At 47.4% G+C, this 16,215-nt stretch overlaps 1 protein-coding gene across 2 annotated transcripts; it reads left to right on the top strand.

The window, feature by feature from the left end:
* Window positions 1-10,180: 10,180 nt before the first annotated feature.
* On the top strand, window positions 10,181-13,629 carry LOC100824509 (reticulon-like protein B17). Of its 2 annotated transcripts, none has more exons than XM_003573131.4 (8): window positions 10,181-10,783; window positions 10,932-11,091; window positions 11,174-11,248; window positions 11,337-11,478; window positions 11,569-11,638; window positions 11,736-11,801; window positions 11,892-12,014; window positions 13,205-13,629. In XM_003573131.4, the coding sequence occupies exons 1-8, from the start codon at window positions 10,246-10,248 to the stop codon at window positions 13,327-13,329; spliced, it is 1,299 nt and encodes a 432-aa protein (XP_003573179.1). In that variant the 5' UTR covers window positions 10,181-10,245; the 3' UTR covers window positions 13,330-13,629. The 2 variants fall into 2 exon arrangements, with proteins under 2 accessions (XP_003573179.1, XP_014755805.1); XM_014900319.2 differs by having other exon boundaries at window positions 11,334-11,478.
* The last annotated feature ends 2,586 nt before the right edge of the window (window positions 13,630-16,215 follow it).

Raw genomic sequence — 16,215 nt, 5'->3', positions numbered from 1 at the left:
TCTTCAGATAACCAATGTGGGTAGTCGCCATGAATTTGACCAATGCCGGTCTGCCAAGTAGCGCATGGTACGGACTGCTAAGGTCTACCACTTCGAATACCAGGTTCTCGGTCCGACAGTTCTCCCTGGTGCCGAATAAGACATCAACTCAGATCTTGCCTTCTGGGGCACAAGACACTCCCGGCATAATACCATGAAAGGTAGTCCGGCTAGGCTCAAGCATATTATCAGTAATGCCAAGCTTGAGCATCGTGTCCCGGTACATGATGTTTATGCTGCTCCCGTTATCAATGAGAACCCGAGTGAATTTGACGTTAATGTCGGGCCCGTTGAGTGTCGGGTCAACCACCAAAGCATATCCACCAGGATTTGGCATGACCTTGGGATGATCTGCCCGGTTCAGTTGAGCTCCTGCTCCGACCAGTACATAAACTTCGGAATTGCCGGCATCACAGCATTGATTTCCATCTCTCGCCTGCGCTGACTCTGCTTGTCAGTCGGCTCCGTGATGAAGATCATGCAGCTCTGGTGATGCTCCTTGTATTCATTTCTTCCGGCATATTGCGGGATACCTTGGTCTTCCACCTGATTGACAACATTATTTGCCGAAGGGGGTCCCTGGATCTGGGCGTTCGCGCCTGTGAGCGGGGGGGGGGGGGGGGGGGGGAGGGGGCAGCCGACTTGCCTCGCCCTTCTCGGCCCGCTCAATCCAGCTGCATTGCCGGGTTGAGTGATTTGCCGGTTTGCCAGGATTAGTCGTGTGAAAACGACAAGGCTGATCCAGCATCACTTCAAACGTATACTTCTGCTTATCTTGACAGGACTTCTTTTGCTCTCCCTTCTTGACCCACTGCTGATTTCCAGTCTTCTGAAGCTGGCTAGAGCCGGCATCAGGTTGATCCTGAATAGCGGCGACATGGGCTGGCCCATACCCGTAATGTGGCATGTTGTCCCTTCTCTTATTGCGGTGGTCTTGGTGATCATTCCTCCGGAATGCCCCGGCTAGATTGTATGTCGGCTGCTCCCTTTGCGGCTCTGCCGGCATCAGCGATGGCTGAGTCGGATCACCGAGCGCATACATGTCGGCGATCTTGATCATCTCAAACAGAGTTGCCGGCATTTCTCTTTGCAGCTTTTGCCATAACATGCTGCCATGCCGGCATCTTTGAGCAAACCACGCTATGACCTGCGACTTCACTATCCCTTCACAGGAATTGCAGAGGTTGTTCCATCTTGTCAGGTAATTCCGGCCAGTCTCGTTGCCTCTTTGCTTGCACATGGACAACTGCTGAGGGCAATTTGGCCTCTTGCAAGTACTTGTGAAATTGCTGACGAAAGCTTCCTCAAAGTCTATCCAGCAATTTATGCTGCCTTCCGGCAAATTGTTCAGCCATATCCTTGCCGGCCCTACCAGCATCTGGGGTACATAACGTACCGCCCATCTGCGGTTGCCGCCTGCCACATGCATCGCAGTGACATAGTCTTCCAGCCAATCTTCCGGATTGATACTGCCGTCATATGTTCTAGTACCCCTGGGCAGCTGGAAACCCTGGGCTGGTGTCTCTCTCATGATCTGGTGCGCGAAACAACACGGTCCCGGAGGGCCTTGTTCTTGCAAAAGCTCCGATAGATAGATTCTGGCAAGCCGATGTCGGGCATCCAGCGGCGACACTTGTCTGTTCCCAAGTCCGGCTCCGGGCGGGCCGAGATTATCACATTCTCGCCTGAGATAGCCTTTGTCACCCATGGCAGAGTACCCGTCATCGTAACAGTCTTGCCGGCGATCTTCACCTCGATACAGGGGGTTGCGCCCGACACCCTGCTGACCTGCAGCAGTATTGGGTGCCGAACCCCGAGGTTGGTGTCCATGACCAGCCGAGTGACGTTCTTCCTGATCTCGGCGATTGTTACCGAGACGCAGACCACTCTAGCTGTCATCAACTCTCGTGACCATTTGCCTCTCGGCCAGAACCGGGTCATAATGCTCTAGGTGCTTATCTCGGCCTGAGTTGACACTCTTGTCCCGTTTGCCACCAGGCGAGGACGCTTGCTTGTCAACCCGGCCATCAGCGCCTGCTGCCGAGTGAATGACTTGAGATGCAACGGGCTTGCCGTGCAATCTCATGTATGCCTCATTTTGCTCGTTAGTTGTCTGGAGCAACTCCTTCACACGCAACTGCTGCAGCCGGAGTGCCTCTCCCGTGAGATTCGGCAACTCTTCGACCGCAGCCTCGGCGGCCCTGAGATTCTTGATGTCGCACCAGTGGCACCCGGGGTACCACCGCTGCATGACGCTTGGGCCACCTCGCTTGCTCCTCGGAAGGATCGCACCCCAGGCAGCTCCGCACAAGCTGCCCGGCAAGTCACCAGCCCCGTAGGGCTAGCCGGGCTGCGGGGGTTGCCTTGTAGGGCAGCAAGAGAAATCCCGCCTGGGCGCTTCCCGGGAAGGTTACTTGCCGCGAAGGGTGTTCCCGGGTGCAGGTGTCCGTTACAAGAACAGGAGCGAGCGGGAGCGACTGCGGCGCCACGTGGCCACTCGGCGGGCACGTTGTGCGCAGGGTTCGTCAGGACAAGGAGTGAAGCACATGCGAGCATTTAATGCACCGACAGAAAGGGGATTCCCTGTCCAGTCAGCCTACAGTGACCGGCCGGGTGTAATTTCTAGGCGCCTAGGCCCCTAGTTACAAGGCTACTCAACCTGCATGTAAGCCAGCACACCGAGGGGGAGCTGGACTAGCTCTCTGCTCGCCATTTGTCACCCATGCACCGTGGCACCTGTGGTATCCCCTTCGGTATAAAGGAAGGACCCCCGCCAACGGTCAAAGGGTTGGATGAGTTTCCAGTTCGCTACTAGCAATAGCCAGAAGTAGCAAGTAGCACTTAGCTAAAGAGAGGAAGCACCCGGGGACTCCCCTCGGCAACCTGTAAACCCTTGTTCACTGGCTAACAACAAACTCAGAAGCAGGACGTGGGGTTTTACACTGCAGGGTGGCCCGAACCTGGGTAAAAACGCTCTCGAGTTCATTGTGCTCCTACGCTTTGCATTGGCCTCGCCGGCGATCGCCGGAGCGATCCCCGTCGCCCACTGCCGAACCAAAAAGGGGGGTGCCAGCGCATCCCCGGTGTCTGAGCCCCGTGCTACGACACTTGACAGGGGTGTTGTATTTCGGCTTCAGTGCCGAGGCAAAACTTGCCGACACTGCGGGCACCCCCCCCCCCCCCCCCCCGCCATCTCTAGCTATCCCAGCGTTCAAGTTCCTGCCACGGTTACGCACTTCCCCAATTCGGCTAGGGTTAGTCAATGCAGTAGAATTGAGACCATGGGCTTTGTTATACTCACGGAGCGAAATATCAAGTTCTTACCGAGCGCGAGATACATCGACAGCCTCCTTCAGCAGTTTATGTCGCTCCAACTCCAACTCCGCCTGTAGCTGGGCCGGGTTAGCGTTTGACGCCACCGGCGCGGTCAGCCATTCGATGGAGGCCTGGAGCTGAGTCAGCTTTGGCGGTGAGCAGTGACGTTATCCGGCTTCTCCAAGGGGAACGTCGCCGTTCTGCCGGATTTGCTTGGGACCGCGCCACTCTCTGCAGTGCCCTTTCCAGCATTAACGCCGTGGGCCGTCACCATGACCTCGACACGGTTATTGGGGCAGTCGATATGCCGGCCACGAATCGTGCAGACAACGGGGGGATCTTCGGCCACCACCACCTGCTCTGGGTACCTGCAGGGACTGTCAATTGCGACATAAACCTCATGCATGCCAAAGTTGATGAAGCGGCCTGCACAAGGAAGCGGCGCGTTGTTGAATCAGCCGGCGTTGTTGTCGATGAAGCCCAGAGAGCCGAATCTCTGGACCAAACCGGAGACCACGCGCTCTCCGGTGATGAGGAGACTTCCCGTCCGGATGAAAACTCCACCAGCGCCGCTGCTGGCCCCACGGTGGGCGCCAACTGTTGTGGTGGTGTCACGACAGATGCTATGGGATGGCTTATGTTGGGGCCGATGGACGAAGGAGGAACCGGAGGAGGGAGGACGTGAAGAGAAACACGCACAAACACACAAACACACACCGATTTACCCAGGTTCGGAGCCCTCTTGTAGAGGTAAAACTCCTACTCCTGCTTTGTTGTATAAGCCGAGATAGCAAGATCTACAATGGTGCTCCTTGATCAGTTTTCTTGAGGAAGAAGAAGAAGAAGGGGAAAACCCTAGATGTCTAAGTGTGGGGGTCCTTCTCCTGGAAGGGGTAGTGCTCCTATTTATGGACCGCCCATGTCACACTGACATGCGGGTCTAGGGCTAACGTTATCTTCTATGGGCCCCGCCGCACACGCGCCTTGGTTCCCTCCGGGTGGCACCACATGGGACAAGACAACTTTACTTTTCCTGGCGTCCTGCAACAAGTACAGCAGCCACCTGCCAGCTTCCGTCACTGAGTCTCTTTCGGTGCTTCTTTGCGCAGTCGCCTGCCACCGCAACGTAAGCAGCGACTGTTTTCCCGTGATAAAGAGAACCCTGCTTTACTTTGCGCCGTGAGATAAGGATAAGACTGTTGAGCCATCTCGGCGGTGGCCGAGATCAGGGTACTCGTCCTTATCCTGCAATCACATGAGACAAGACAGACGTGTCGGCATACACTTGGTATGCCGGCTTAGTATTAGTTCGGCTTGAGGATGTCGGCGTACATGCCTGTGCCGGCTTTGCCTTCGTCATCTCGGCTAATGTGTGTCGTCATGACCGTATCCGGGGTCATCCCCCCGACAAATCTCCCTCGCCGGTGAACCCACTTCAGCCCTGCATCGGTGGCGGCGAAGGGAACGGAGGAGGTGACGAGAGTGGTGGCGTTCACTGCTACATCGGAGCAGCGAAGAGCTTTTGGAAAGAAAGGATTGGCAAAAAATTAGGGAATTTGGGGTCACGGTTGGCCGTAGGTTCGAGCTTTTGAGGAATTTGGCTCTGTGGACTCTCGAGTACGAGACTTAACTCATCCAAGGGCTAAATGGAAGATTTCATCCCCAAAAAATTTGTGAAAAGAAACCCTTGAGCCGGCCATGTCCACGTCAGTTGCCAGCTTGGCCGAATTAATCCCAAATTCATTGATTTGGACGAAAATGAACCAACCTGCTAAGTTTAAGGTCTCATTTTCTAAGTTTGCAAGTTAATGGATGAAGCTGAACATACCTGCCAAGTATAAGGATCCACCATGCAATTTCCTCGGTTTAATCAAATGTTTGGATTCCTCAAAAAATGAAAGAAATGAAGCATTCTTATAGGAATTTCCAAAGCCAATCCTACAATCTAAATTTGTTCCAAACGGAGCCTTAGAGAGAGGAGTCGGTAGGCACATATGTAAATTTGATTTATTTATTTTACTTGTTTCTTACAGTAAAATACATCTTTATTTCTCAGCTAGAATAGTTACATCATTCAGTAAAATAAGGTAAGATAATATTTGGTGGATCTCGAAGCCACACAGAAGGGAGGAGAGAACCTAACCAATCTAGCTAATTCTTGATCTAGGGTTTGCATCAACATTGAGTTTAACTATATCTCTTGAGGCTTTTCCAAGCCATGTGTCTCTACCCGTCTTCTTGTCTTGTGCTCTAACAAAGTTCTCGGCCGCCACCCAGATAGACATAGAAAAACGATACAAGATTTTTACCGCATCACCACTGACAACTTGCCCCTTTCTCACCATAGATACCAAGTAGCCACAACAACCAGTTTTGTTGCATTTCCTATCGTGTCAACTTCAAGAAAGTACTCCTACACTGCACCGAGGGCGTCGATAGCTGCATCTTTGGGCTACAAATCATTGCTGCAGGGAGATTGGCCTACGCTGCAGTCCACCTACAGCTAGCACTATGACTACACCTCCACCGAGTGGCCATCTTGGTATGATGGGCAGCGGCGATTTCCAAGATATGCCAAAATCCTAAGCTTGTGGGAGTATGTATTTCATTTCTCTACCATTTTAGTACTCCAGTTGTTTCCTTTAGGCTTAGTCTTTGTCCATTTTTAGTTGATCTTGCTTTGTTTTAGAATAAGGAATTAAAATATACAGTAAATGTCGTGTAACGAGGTTGAACAGACCCATAAGTACATCAGCCCTAGGCCAGGCACATTCGGGGACCCATCTACCTATTTGAGGGTATCCCATGGGCCAAAAGAAAACATTGCGAGATACCTGAAAGGTATGATACATATTTCACTCGCATCAGGGCAAGTCCGGCAGAGGACATGCCCTGCACACGACATGGTATTCTACATGGATAGGTTGGAATAACTTTTATACCGTGCATATAAAAGGAGTGGCCAGAGGTTCGCAAGAAAGAGAGGGCAATCAAAGAATTCCAGACCTGCAATCTACTGCAGGTCCTAACCTGGCGAGTCATCCCGACTCACCGAATACCCCCCTCCCCCTTGATTCTAAACACTTATGTACATACACTGAGTTCCTAATAATATATATAAGGCAGGAGTAAGGCTATTATCTGATATGAACCCTAAGGTTGCCCTCATACTGAAACAAATCAAGTAGGAGGCCCGTATATATCATATCGAGGAAGCAATCTTTCATCCCTATACACCTAGGACGACCATGGGGACATTAACGGTTTCGACTAGCCCAACCTTGTTCATGTGCTACTAATCACCCCCAAGTGCAGGAGATAATCATAACAAGTTCAAATATGAAAGTGAGAGTGTCGAACCGTAGGTACAAGTAGGTAAGTCAAAATATCCTCTCAACTAGATGTGTCGCAATAAATAGCCATCTATGCATTGACAAGATAAATGACGTATATGATGACAGTTCAAGTAACTAGAGAAGATCGGAGCAATGCAAGATGCAAATAACAAAATGAAACTAATAAAGAATAGATCTAATCGTAAACTAATATGGAAGATATGAAAACTAAAGAAAGTGACAACCAAAGGGAGTAACATTCCAAGCATTTGGCTAGTAGTATTAGTAACTGCAAAGTGAAAGTTTTTTTTTTTGCTTAGTTGGGTGGAGCCATAACTGGGCACAAGGCACATCCATGACAATGTACCCCTTGTGATTATATACAAACTCTGCATCTATAAAAGTCCAAAAACATTAAGACAAGGTCTAACCAGCAACAAGCTTCAGTGTCCACGGTACTATTTTAATGTACCGACTATTGTACTGGATATAGATGACATGGTATCTGGACGCCCCGTTAGCTCTGACAAAGTCAACGTAATGGAAAAATCGCCACGTATAGAGTTGCGTCAAGATCATCTTGAGGAAAACAGTAGCATGTACAATAAAAACCTTCACCGTTCGCACACGGTGTCTTATTACAAGGACACTCAAAGTGTCTCCAAAGTCTTACTACGGCAAGAGATCCTCTAATCTAGACATTATTAGGCCATCTTGAACTACCCTCCTAGTGGTCTACGCAACATAGTCTTCACCAGCGGCGTCCTCATACTCATACTCCACTTCAGCATACTCAGTTTCATAGCAAGGACCGGACTCATCATAAGTACCAGCCTCTACCTCTTCGGGGCTCACCGAGACCATTGGTTCTGAAAACAACATAAGAAGCAAGGCTGACAACGTATGAAAATATGTACTACGCAAGTCGACCATCAAGCCGTCAGACGAAAAATAATTATATCCAAAAATAAGCTATTTTTAGTATTTTGTTGAAAACCATATTTTATTTGAAAAATCTGCTGGCAACGGATCGACGTGGGATCTTACATCCTGTGTTAGAGGAAAACCCACATGACGCATTTCCAAACCCGGAAGTTAGGAGTGATATCACATTTGACTCTGATCAGAGGTGTATTGCTTTGCCCATAGCATCACTTGGTCAATCCTTGTCGCCGCACTAATCATCTGCACACGACTAGACCAAGGAAACAGAACCAAAACCAGCCCGTAAACTACCTCTGCTTCGCCGCCTTGCCTTGCGTAGGGCCGCGGGTCGAGACCCCTGACCGGTATGTCCCGCCCTAGGTTGTCTGCACCTACCTGGATACAGTCACCTTCTCACCCGGGCAGAGGCAGCTACTTGGCGTGGTTTAGCTCAGCCTGTCCCATTCCGGGTCTATGGCTAGTACGGTCTACGCCGCTTTTGAAGTAAGCACCAGTTGGTTTGTCCTTATATGATATTCCTATGTAGGAGAGTTCCGACTTCCCATCAACCCTATTCGGGTCCCTCTACTCCATGAGTTCCCTACCCACCGAATATACTCTAGCTGTAACCCTGTTCGGGCCGGCATACCTAGTATTGACCATATTTCCTGATCCACATAAATATTCTTAATATTTATAAAACTTATTTTTGAGTGACATGCAAGAATTTTGAAATACGCCAAATTTCATAAAAGCATTTTCGAAGACATGTTCAAAGGATGCGACTTGCCTGGTACCGCTCTGGTCAACTCGGTAACACAGTCCGGGTGTGTACCTAAAGGTCTCGCCCAATGAGAGGTGTCAAACGCTTTGGGATACAAGGAAAACTAAGTCCAAGATATATTGGGCCACATCGAGTCCTAAGGAGAAGAGGACCCGTTGCCTACCAATTAGAATTGATAGCGCATTTGCAAGGGATTCACGATGTATTCCATATTTCTCAACTCTGCAAAAGCATAAAACCACCAAGAGAAAGGGTCCCCGAACAATATTAACTCTTCGAAAGGATCTAACCTACGAAGAGCAACCCAGCCGAATCTTGGGAACCGACGAAAAGAAATTGTGAAATAGAACGATTAGATATTGCAAGGTGCAATGGGGATATCATCCGGAGCGAGAAGCGACTTGGGAAAAAGAGGAAGACCTATGCAAGAAATGTCCACACGTTTTTAAGGTTCGACCCTAAATTTCGAGGATGAAAATTCTTTTAAGGGGGGGGGGGATGTGAAACCCCAGGTTTCAAGCACCTAAATTATATAGCCTAATCAACATATATCACAAAAAAAATACAAAGTCTTTTATTACAATTAAATATTTCGAAAATTACAGAAAAAGTCCTTATAGTTTTACAACCCAGCCCTTGGGCAGATTCTTAGCACCTAAGAAACCATTAGGTGGGCCCAAATGCATGAATGCCATTTGTCACTTGATGCTTGCTAGCTGAGAAACACGTGTGTGACATGCATTCAATTGCCCAACACTTGTCCTCAACATACATAGTACATTACACGTTATAAATAGCAAGTATTTTGTTTTACTGTTGCCTTTTCGCCACTGTCTTCATCGAGCCACCTCCATTGCTGCTGCTTGCTGTTGTGTGCTGCTGATGTGTGTCGAAGGTAAGACATAATATCTACTAGCAGGTGTGCCCGTGTGTTGCTACAGAACCCGGTGGCTGGAATCAGCTGCAAGGGGGTGCACAGGTGGTTGGCGAAGGCTGGAAAGGTCGGGACGCTTAGGGCGCTAGGGGATGCGGTCATGCGGCTGCACCGGGTTGCAAGGTCTAGTGAGGAGTTGATGCGGCGGGCAAGATGGACCAAGCAGCTCATGGCGCCGTCAAGGTCGGCCGTCTCCCACGAGTCCGGCGGCTGGTGGCGGTGGAGGTGGTGGGAGAACAGGTGAAGCGGGCGACGACGTGACGGCTGGGTTGGCATCGGTTATAAGACGGAGGAGGAGAAATCGAGCTGGGGTTGGAGGGGGAGGCTCGGGCATGGGCTCACGCGGTCGCGGTGGCGTCGGTCGTAAGGAGGAGGAGGAGGAATCATGAATAAAACGGGAAGGAGAGAAAATAACGAGAAGTGACATATTTGTTGTAATTTTAACAAAGTTGACCTACCGCGTCCGTGTCAATCACCACCAATTCTAATTTAATAGATAGTAATAGATATGTACTGGTTATTGTACTGATATAGATGACATAGTATTTTTGTTGTCACCGTTGCATCGACAAAATAACTAGACCCACCTACCTTCCTACCTTCGTTGTCCTACGAAACCCGGGTCCTACTTCGAGCTTGACCCCACCTACGTCACCGCCAGAAACTTTCAAAATTCCCGTAAATACAAAATTCCAAAAGACACGCTCATATAAAAAAGGGAACTTGTAATAGATGGCCGCGTGTCTCACTCCACAACGGCTATATCGCGTACTTGCTATCCCTGACACGTGGGTCCAGCAGGTATCGGCACTCTCGCTTTCCCATGTCCTTAAACTCTGATGATCCGAGAAATCCCCGAACCCCGTTGCTATACCCGCACCGACCAAAGAGAAGCGAAGCAAATCTACAAACACATGGCGACCGTGCCCATGGACTACTCCTCGCCGGCGCCGGCTCTGGCAGCGAAGCTCCCGACGCCTCCGTACCACCACTCTTCCGCGGCGGAGGAGGTCGCGACGCCGCCAGCCAAGCCGACCGGTCAGAGGTCGCCTCTGCCGTCGCCGTTGCAGCTGTCCGGGTACTCGCTCCACGAACTGCTCCTACTGTCTCCGTCCCCGCCCTCCCGCCGCAATCTGTCCAGGCAGCGGGGCGCGGCGGGGACGGGCGTGGATTCGAGCCTGGAGATGGTGGGGACGCCTCCGAGGCGGAGGCGGCGCGGGGCGGCGGAGCAGCGCGCGGCGCCCGCGGGGGCTTCGCCGAGGAACGCGAGGCGGGCGAGGCGGAGGCTGGAGAAGGAGATCGAGCCGGAGGGAGACGCCGCCGCCAGGAAGGCGCGCAGGAGGAAATCCACTAGGGTGGCGCCGAAGTCGGCAGCCACCGTGCCTGCGCCTGTGGCGGCGGAGGAGAACCTGAGCTTGGCTCTGGTTCCAGCTTCTACCGATGCTACTCATGGTGAGCGAGATTAATCTCTTCTTGCTGCTTGTTTAATCGATGACTTATTGTTTCAAATCGAGTGCGTGCTGGTTCTTCGTGTCTGGGGAGTTACCCATGCCGCCCTGCGTTCCCTGAGTAGACTCTAGTAACCCTTCATCGTTTTCAGTCACAGCAACTGACGCCGTGGAGCAGTCTCGGCGGGAAACTCTGTGGGAAAGGATCTTTGAGTTAGTTATGTGGAAAGATGTGGCGAAATCAGCACTCTGGTTCGGGCTGGGATCCATGTTCTTCTTCTCTTGCTCGTTTTCAAGAGACATCACCTTCAGGTACGCACAACCTGCTACTCTTTTATCCTAAATTGCTACTTCACCCTATGCATTATAATGTGTTTCGGGTGATCATCTACAGCCCAATCTCTGCATTTTGTCGCCTCGGTGTTATGATTTTGGGTCTAGCCTTCTTCAAAGATTCCGTGCCACAGAGGTATGTAGTACCAACCAAACCAGTCACAATGACCATCTACTTGTTAATTTATTTGAGGTGAGCAAGTAATTTGTCGCATTTGTAGCAGACAGCCTGTGGAGAGGGGGAGGAACTTCCAGTTGACTGAAGAAGATGTGCTTCGTGCTTCCAGAGCTGTGTTGCCTATTGCCAACTCCATGATATCTACGGCGCAAGTGATCTTCTCTGGAGACCCATTGATAACTCTAAAAGTAAGCATCAATTTCAGTTTGTGACTTGACATCTTGCTGAAGTTGATGTTTTCCAAGCTAAATTAAAATTCCGTGATCGCTGTAATGTAGGTATTACCTGTTCTTCTGTTCGGTGTTAAATATGGAAGTCTGGTGACAGTATGGAGGCTTCTAGCTACAGGTACAAAGAACTACTAAATCGGATGCACAAAGAACTACTAAATCAATCTTTGGATGACTCAGTGTTATATCACGTTCTTATCCATGAAACTTTGCAGGGTTTTTCGCTGGTTTTACACTCCCAAAGCTTTATATCTGCTATTTGACTCAAATTCATGGGGGAGGTATAATTACTAGTCCCACTGACATTTCCTTCTTTATTACGTATGACTATTTGTCGGAGCATAACCAATTTCCCCTCTTTCTTACCCCAGTTGAGATCTTGAGAGATCGGGCTCTAGAAGCATGGAACTCTTGCCCTCGCAAGAAACTCGTTACCGCCACAGCAGTGACAATATGCTGGAATTTGTTTAGTATTAAGACACGCTTCATGGCAGGTATCTACATCATTGATACAGTTGGATAACTTATCGTGTCAAACTTTTAATCACTTTAAGTCTAATATCATGTTGAAGAGAATATGGTCATTTATTTCAGAGATGAGTCCATATTACAACCCTGAACTAACCACAAAGTGTAAACCCCCCTGAACTCCAATACTGGTATGAATAGTTGGAGGTTGTGTTCTAACTGGTATTGGAGTTCAAGAGGGTGATTTAAACTCTGCGGTTAGTAGCCGGGCAAAAAGAAAGAAATATGCAGAGTCTAAAGCTTGGATTGACTCATTTGTTTAGCTTTTCTTTTTTTCTGCACATTTCCTCCATGTACTAGCAACAATTTTTAATAAAATTGTGAAGTAGGTTTATAACCTACTGTTTTCCCTAAAAAACATATCCTTTATTAGGTAGTAATAAAAAGATTTGACTGATCATCATCAATTTGCATCATGAAAAATATTGTTGAAGTACTGAAATTTGTATGGCACCCCTTTTTCCAATAGAATCCTAATGTGATGGCTATCTCTCTTATCTTATGGGGGTATAGGAGGACGCTGCTCCATATTACATAACGTATTTAATGAAGGTGACCACCCAAACACATTTGTAAACGGTGGAGTAGATTACTGTTTGGTGATGAATAAGTCCTAGTCTACTTCTACATCATATCTTTCCTATTTGCGCCGCTTAAGGGAACAGTGGGCCTCCATCAGAAGGTTGGTCTAATGTCTTATTGGATAGAGTAAATTGCTCAAAACCTCCACACTTAAGGATGGCGTACAACATAACCACCACTCTTCATTTTTTTTTCTTCCAACAACCACTCATAGGGCAAGTCGTTGCTGAAAACACTGATTGCCGAGTTTTAGCATTAAAGAAAACACAAAGAGTGAATGGTTGTGGCGGTTTGGAACAATTTACTGTATTGGATATGTACTCAAGGCTTAGAGATTGTTGAACTGCCAGCATGTGAGATGTTTTAGTTCATAATCTCCAATATGGCAATGCCTGTCTTTTTGACAAGTAAAGTTGTTAACATCTTTCGTAAAAAAAGAAGGTGTTAACATCTTATATGGTGGACACAGTTGCCTGTGAAATCGTTCATTTGGTTTTTGATTGACTGAAATAAAATTTAATTTAACGTATGCATGACTAAACATATTAACGTGGAAGTGTATCTTTTCTTCCAGGTTTCATTTCATTAGTAATACTGAGGTGCAATCATCAGTGCCGCAAAGCTGAGTTGAACCCAGAAGTTGAATGTTGTCAAGATGGTCAAGAACAGGAAATGGAGATAGATCCGTCGGAAGACTGAAGTTGCATTTGCACGTATGCTTCTTGCCTCAGGAAAGCCTGTGACGTGCTAGAACAGAACTTTGTATTTCTGCACAATAATATTTTCCTCCACATCTAGTGGTTCTACTTGTTCTTTCTCTTGCTAGCTACCAACTAACTGCAATGTACCAGCAGCGGATCTGTTGCATAATGCAGCATCAGTCAGTGGCTATTCAGGCTATGGGTAGTGTTGCTCCTTGCTGGTAATTGAAAGTGTCATGTCTGAGTTTACCCGAGTTAATTTCGCACCCTTAGATCTATCTGGTTAACGATTTGACAATGAGAACAATGTTGCATTGCGAGCTGTGGCGCTAGGCTTGATGCAAATGAATAGTTCTATTTCAGTTTCATGTCAAAAGAAGAGAAGAAGAAAATCTTTGTTTACCTCGACAAAAAGATGTTCTCTTTTGGTATGTTTACACCTGAAAACAATTTAAGTATCTTTCCATCACCTAAAATTGCACATTGGTTATTTGGATAAACTTGCATTGTTATGTAATTTAAAGTTTCTGATTTTTTTTGCAATGGTTTACCCATGGAACAATCGCAGTATGCACTTACCAGTGGTTTCATAAATTTAAATCCAATTTCATGTAATTATGTCATACCCTAGTTAATTGGTTATTTAAGGAAACACAAAGCCGGCCAGCATCCTACCTAACCACCACTCTCCTCAGATGCAGAAGAAATACTCTGCATTTAGAGATTGAACAGATTCATTCAGATAGCCTTCTCTCTGTACATTTTCTTTCTTCACTTGCTCTTCGTAAATAACTCTCTTTCCGATTTTATAAAATCTGCATTAGGTCTTTGACCTATTGTTTTCCCTCAAATAAAAAACCATCAATGGGGATGGCACCTAGCCCCGCTGCAGGAGGAGATCGTGGAGGATGGCGACGGCGAACCTCGCAATTCTCCCATGATGACGGCTCTTAGTGTCATGTGTCCGTAGGTGTTGATGGCTACGCAATAGTGGTGTGGGCGACGAGACGGCTACCTTGGGGTGGTTTCTGGTTTAAGCACTCCTAGGTGTTGTGACAATCGCGTATGTGATCCATATCGTTTAGAGAACACTTTTTGCGATAAGACAATAAGACATGTTATACAATAGTTACTTAGTGCCGTCTCTTGCCATTAATGTTATACAATAAATCAGCTCTAAGTCAAGAGAATGCAAGAATTTTGTTTGTTTTCATTTGTCTCTATCTTCCGAGCAAGGTTTTCAAAAGCTAGCCATAGCTTTTTGGATCCAAAATGATATGCGACGAGTCAGTATTCCGCAACTAATGACCTGCAGTATAGCTCCAAATAGATATTGCCATAGCTTGTAGCTATTAGCTCCAATACACAATACAAATTACATTAATCCAAAACAGTACTCCCTCCGATTCATATTAATTGTCGAAATATTACATGTATCTAGACATTTTTAGGTATAGATACATCCATATTTGAGCAAAATTTGAGACAATTAATATGGATCGGAGGGAAGGGAGTATGACAATTACAGTTTTACCAGAATTATAATATTAAACTAAGATAAAACATTGACGAGACTTCATCTTTCTTTTTCTGTAGTCCAACATCCATATTTCTTAGTCATAAAGTGCTCGAAGTGATAAAAAAAACTGTGGGACAATTTATTAACAATAATACTCGTATTTTCTTATGCTATATAATTGGCTTATCAAACTTATCTCTTGTTCATATTTATTATTTTTGTATTATTACTATCGTTGTAGAACAACTGATAAGGGATAACCCGATCTTCTCAAAGAGCAACGAGTATAACTTGTATGATTCTACAAATCTTTCGGCTGTTCACTCGTCGCCGCACGACGAACTTGCAACCCAATGAAAATTCGCAACACCACACACTTGCGCAGTAGTCCGCCGACCACAAGCGGTTTCGCAATCTTCCAATTCACAGCGGAATGACGGATTACGCTCGAAATTTCAGTAGATAACAAACATCCTATCGAAACGAATATGGTGTATAGGATTCCAGATGAATGCTTCTCGCAATCAACAAGAGTCTTGAAAATAGCTAAAACGTGGTCTAACTCTAACCTTAGGCGTACCCCTTGTATATATAGGCGAGGGGCAGCCAAACAGACAAACGGACTCAGACTCAAACTAGGTTCGACTCAAACTCATACAACCAATCCGAATAGGACTGGGCTTAAACTAGGACTTGCAGGTGCGGGCGCCCCTTAGAGGTGTCGGACTTGTCGTAGTCTGTCCTGGTGTGCCTCATACTCGTACTCAACTTGTGGTGGGCAAATCATTCTTGTCGTTGGCTGCCCCTTGCACACAAGTTGCTCTTCTAGCGATTTGCATCCTTCATCTTCATTTGTGGTGCGCCTGCCTCTCTCTCCTCACTCGTGCATATCTTGATGTTGGATAACAGCACATGTTGTTGGACAAAGCTGCGTTGTTGAATGTACCGCCCTGTTATATGCAAATTCCACATGCAACAAACACTCCTCCCATGCACGCAAGTTCTTCTTGATCATTGATCGCAGCAACGTTGAAAGTGTGCGATTCACCACCTCCGTTTGGCCATCGGTTTGGGGATGACAAGTAGTGTTGAACAGCAACTTCGTTTCTAGCTTCCCCCAAAGCGTCTTCCAAAAATAGCTCATGAACTCCACGTCACGATCAGAAACAATCGTCCTTGGTACTTCATGCAATCTCACGATGTCCTCGAAAAACAGATTAGCAATATGCGACGCGTCGTCGCTCTTTTGGCAGGAAATAAAATGCGCCATCTTAGAAAAACGATCCACTATCACAAATATAGAATCATGTCCTCTCCTGGTCCTAGGCAATCCCAACACAAAATCCATGCTAATATCTTCCCATG

The sequence above is a fragment of the Brachypodium distachyon genome, chromosome 3 (genome assembly GCF_000005505.3).
Source record: "Brachypodium distachyon strain Bd21 chromosome 3, Brachypodium_distachyon_v3.0, whole genome shotgun sequence".
In the NCBI taxonomy this organism is placed as follows: Eukaryota; Viridiplantae; Streptophyta; class Magnoliopsida; order Poales; family Poaceae; genus Brachypodium; species Brachypodium distachyon.
This window is presented reverse-complemented; position numbering and strand designations above follow the sequence as displayed.

What these genes read in the sequence shown, in the direction of transcription:
- LOC100824509 (XM_014900319.2), top strand. Translation starts at nt 10,246, where the DNA reads ATGGCGACCGTGCCCATGGACTACTCCTCGCCGGCGCCGGCTCTGGCA. An exon ending in TCAAGAGACATCACCTTCAG is followed by an intron (nt 11,092 to 11,173) that starts GTACGCACAACC and finishes GATCATCTACAG; the next exon opens with CCCAATCTCTGCATTTTGTC. An exon ending in ACCCATTGATAACTCTAAAA is followed by an intron (nt 11,479 to 11,568) that starts GTAAGCATCAAT and finishes GCTGTAATGTAG; the next exon opens with GTATTACCTGTTCTTCTGTT.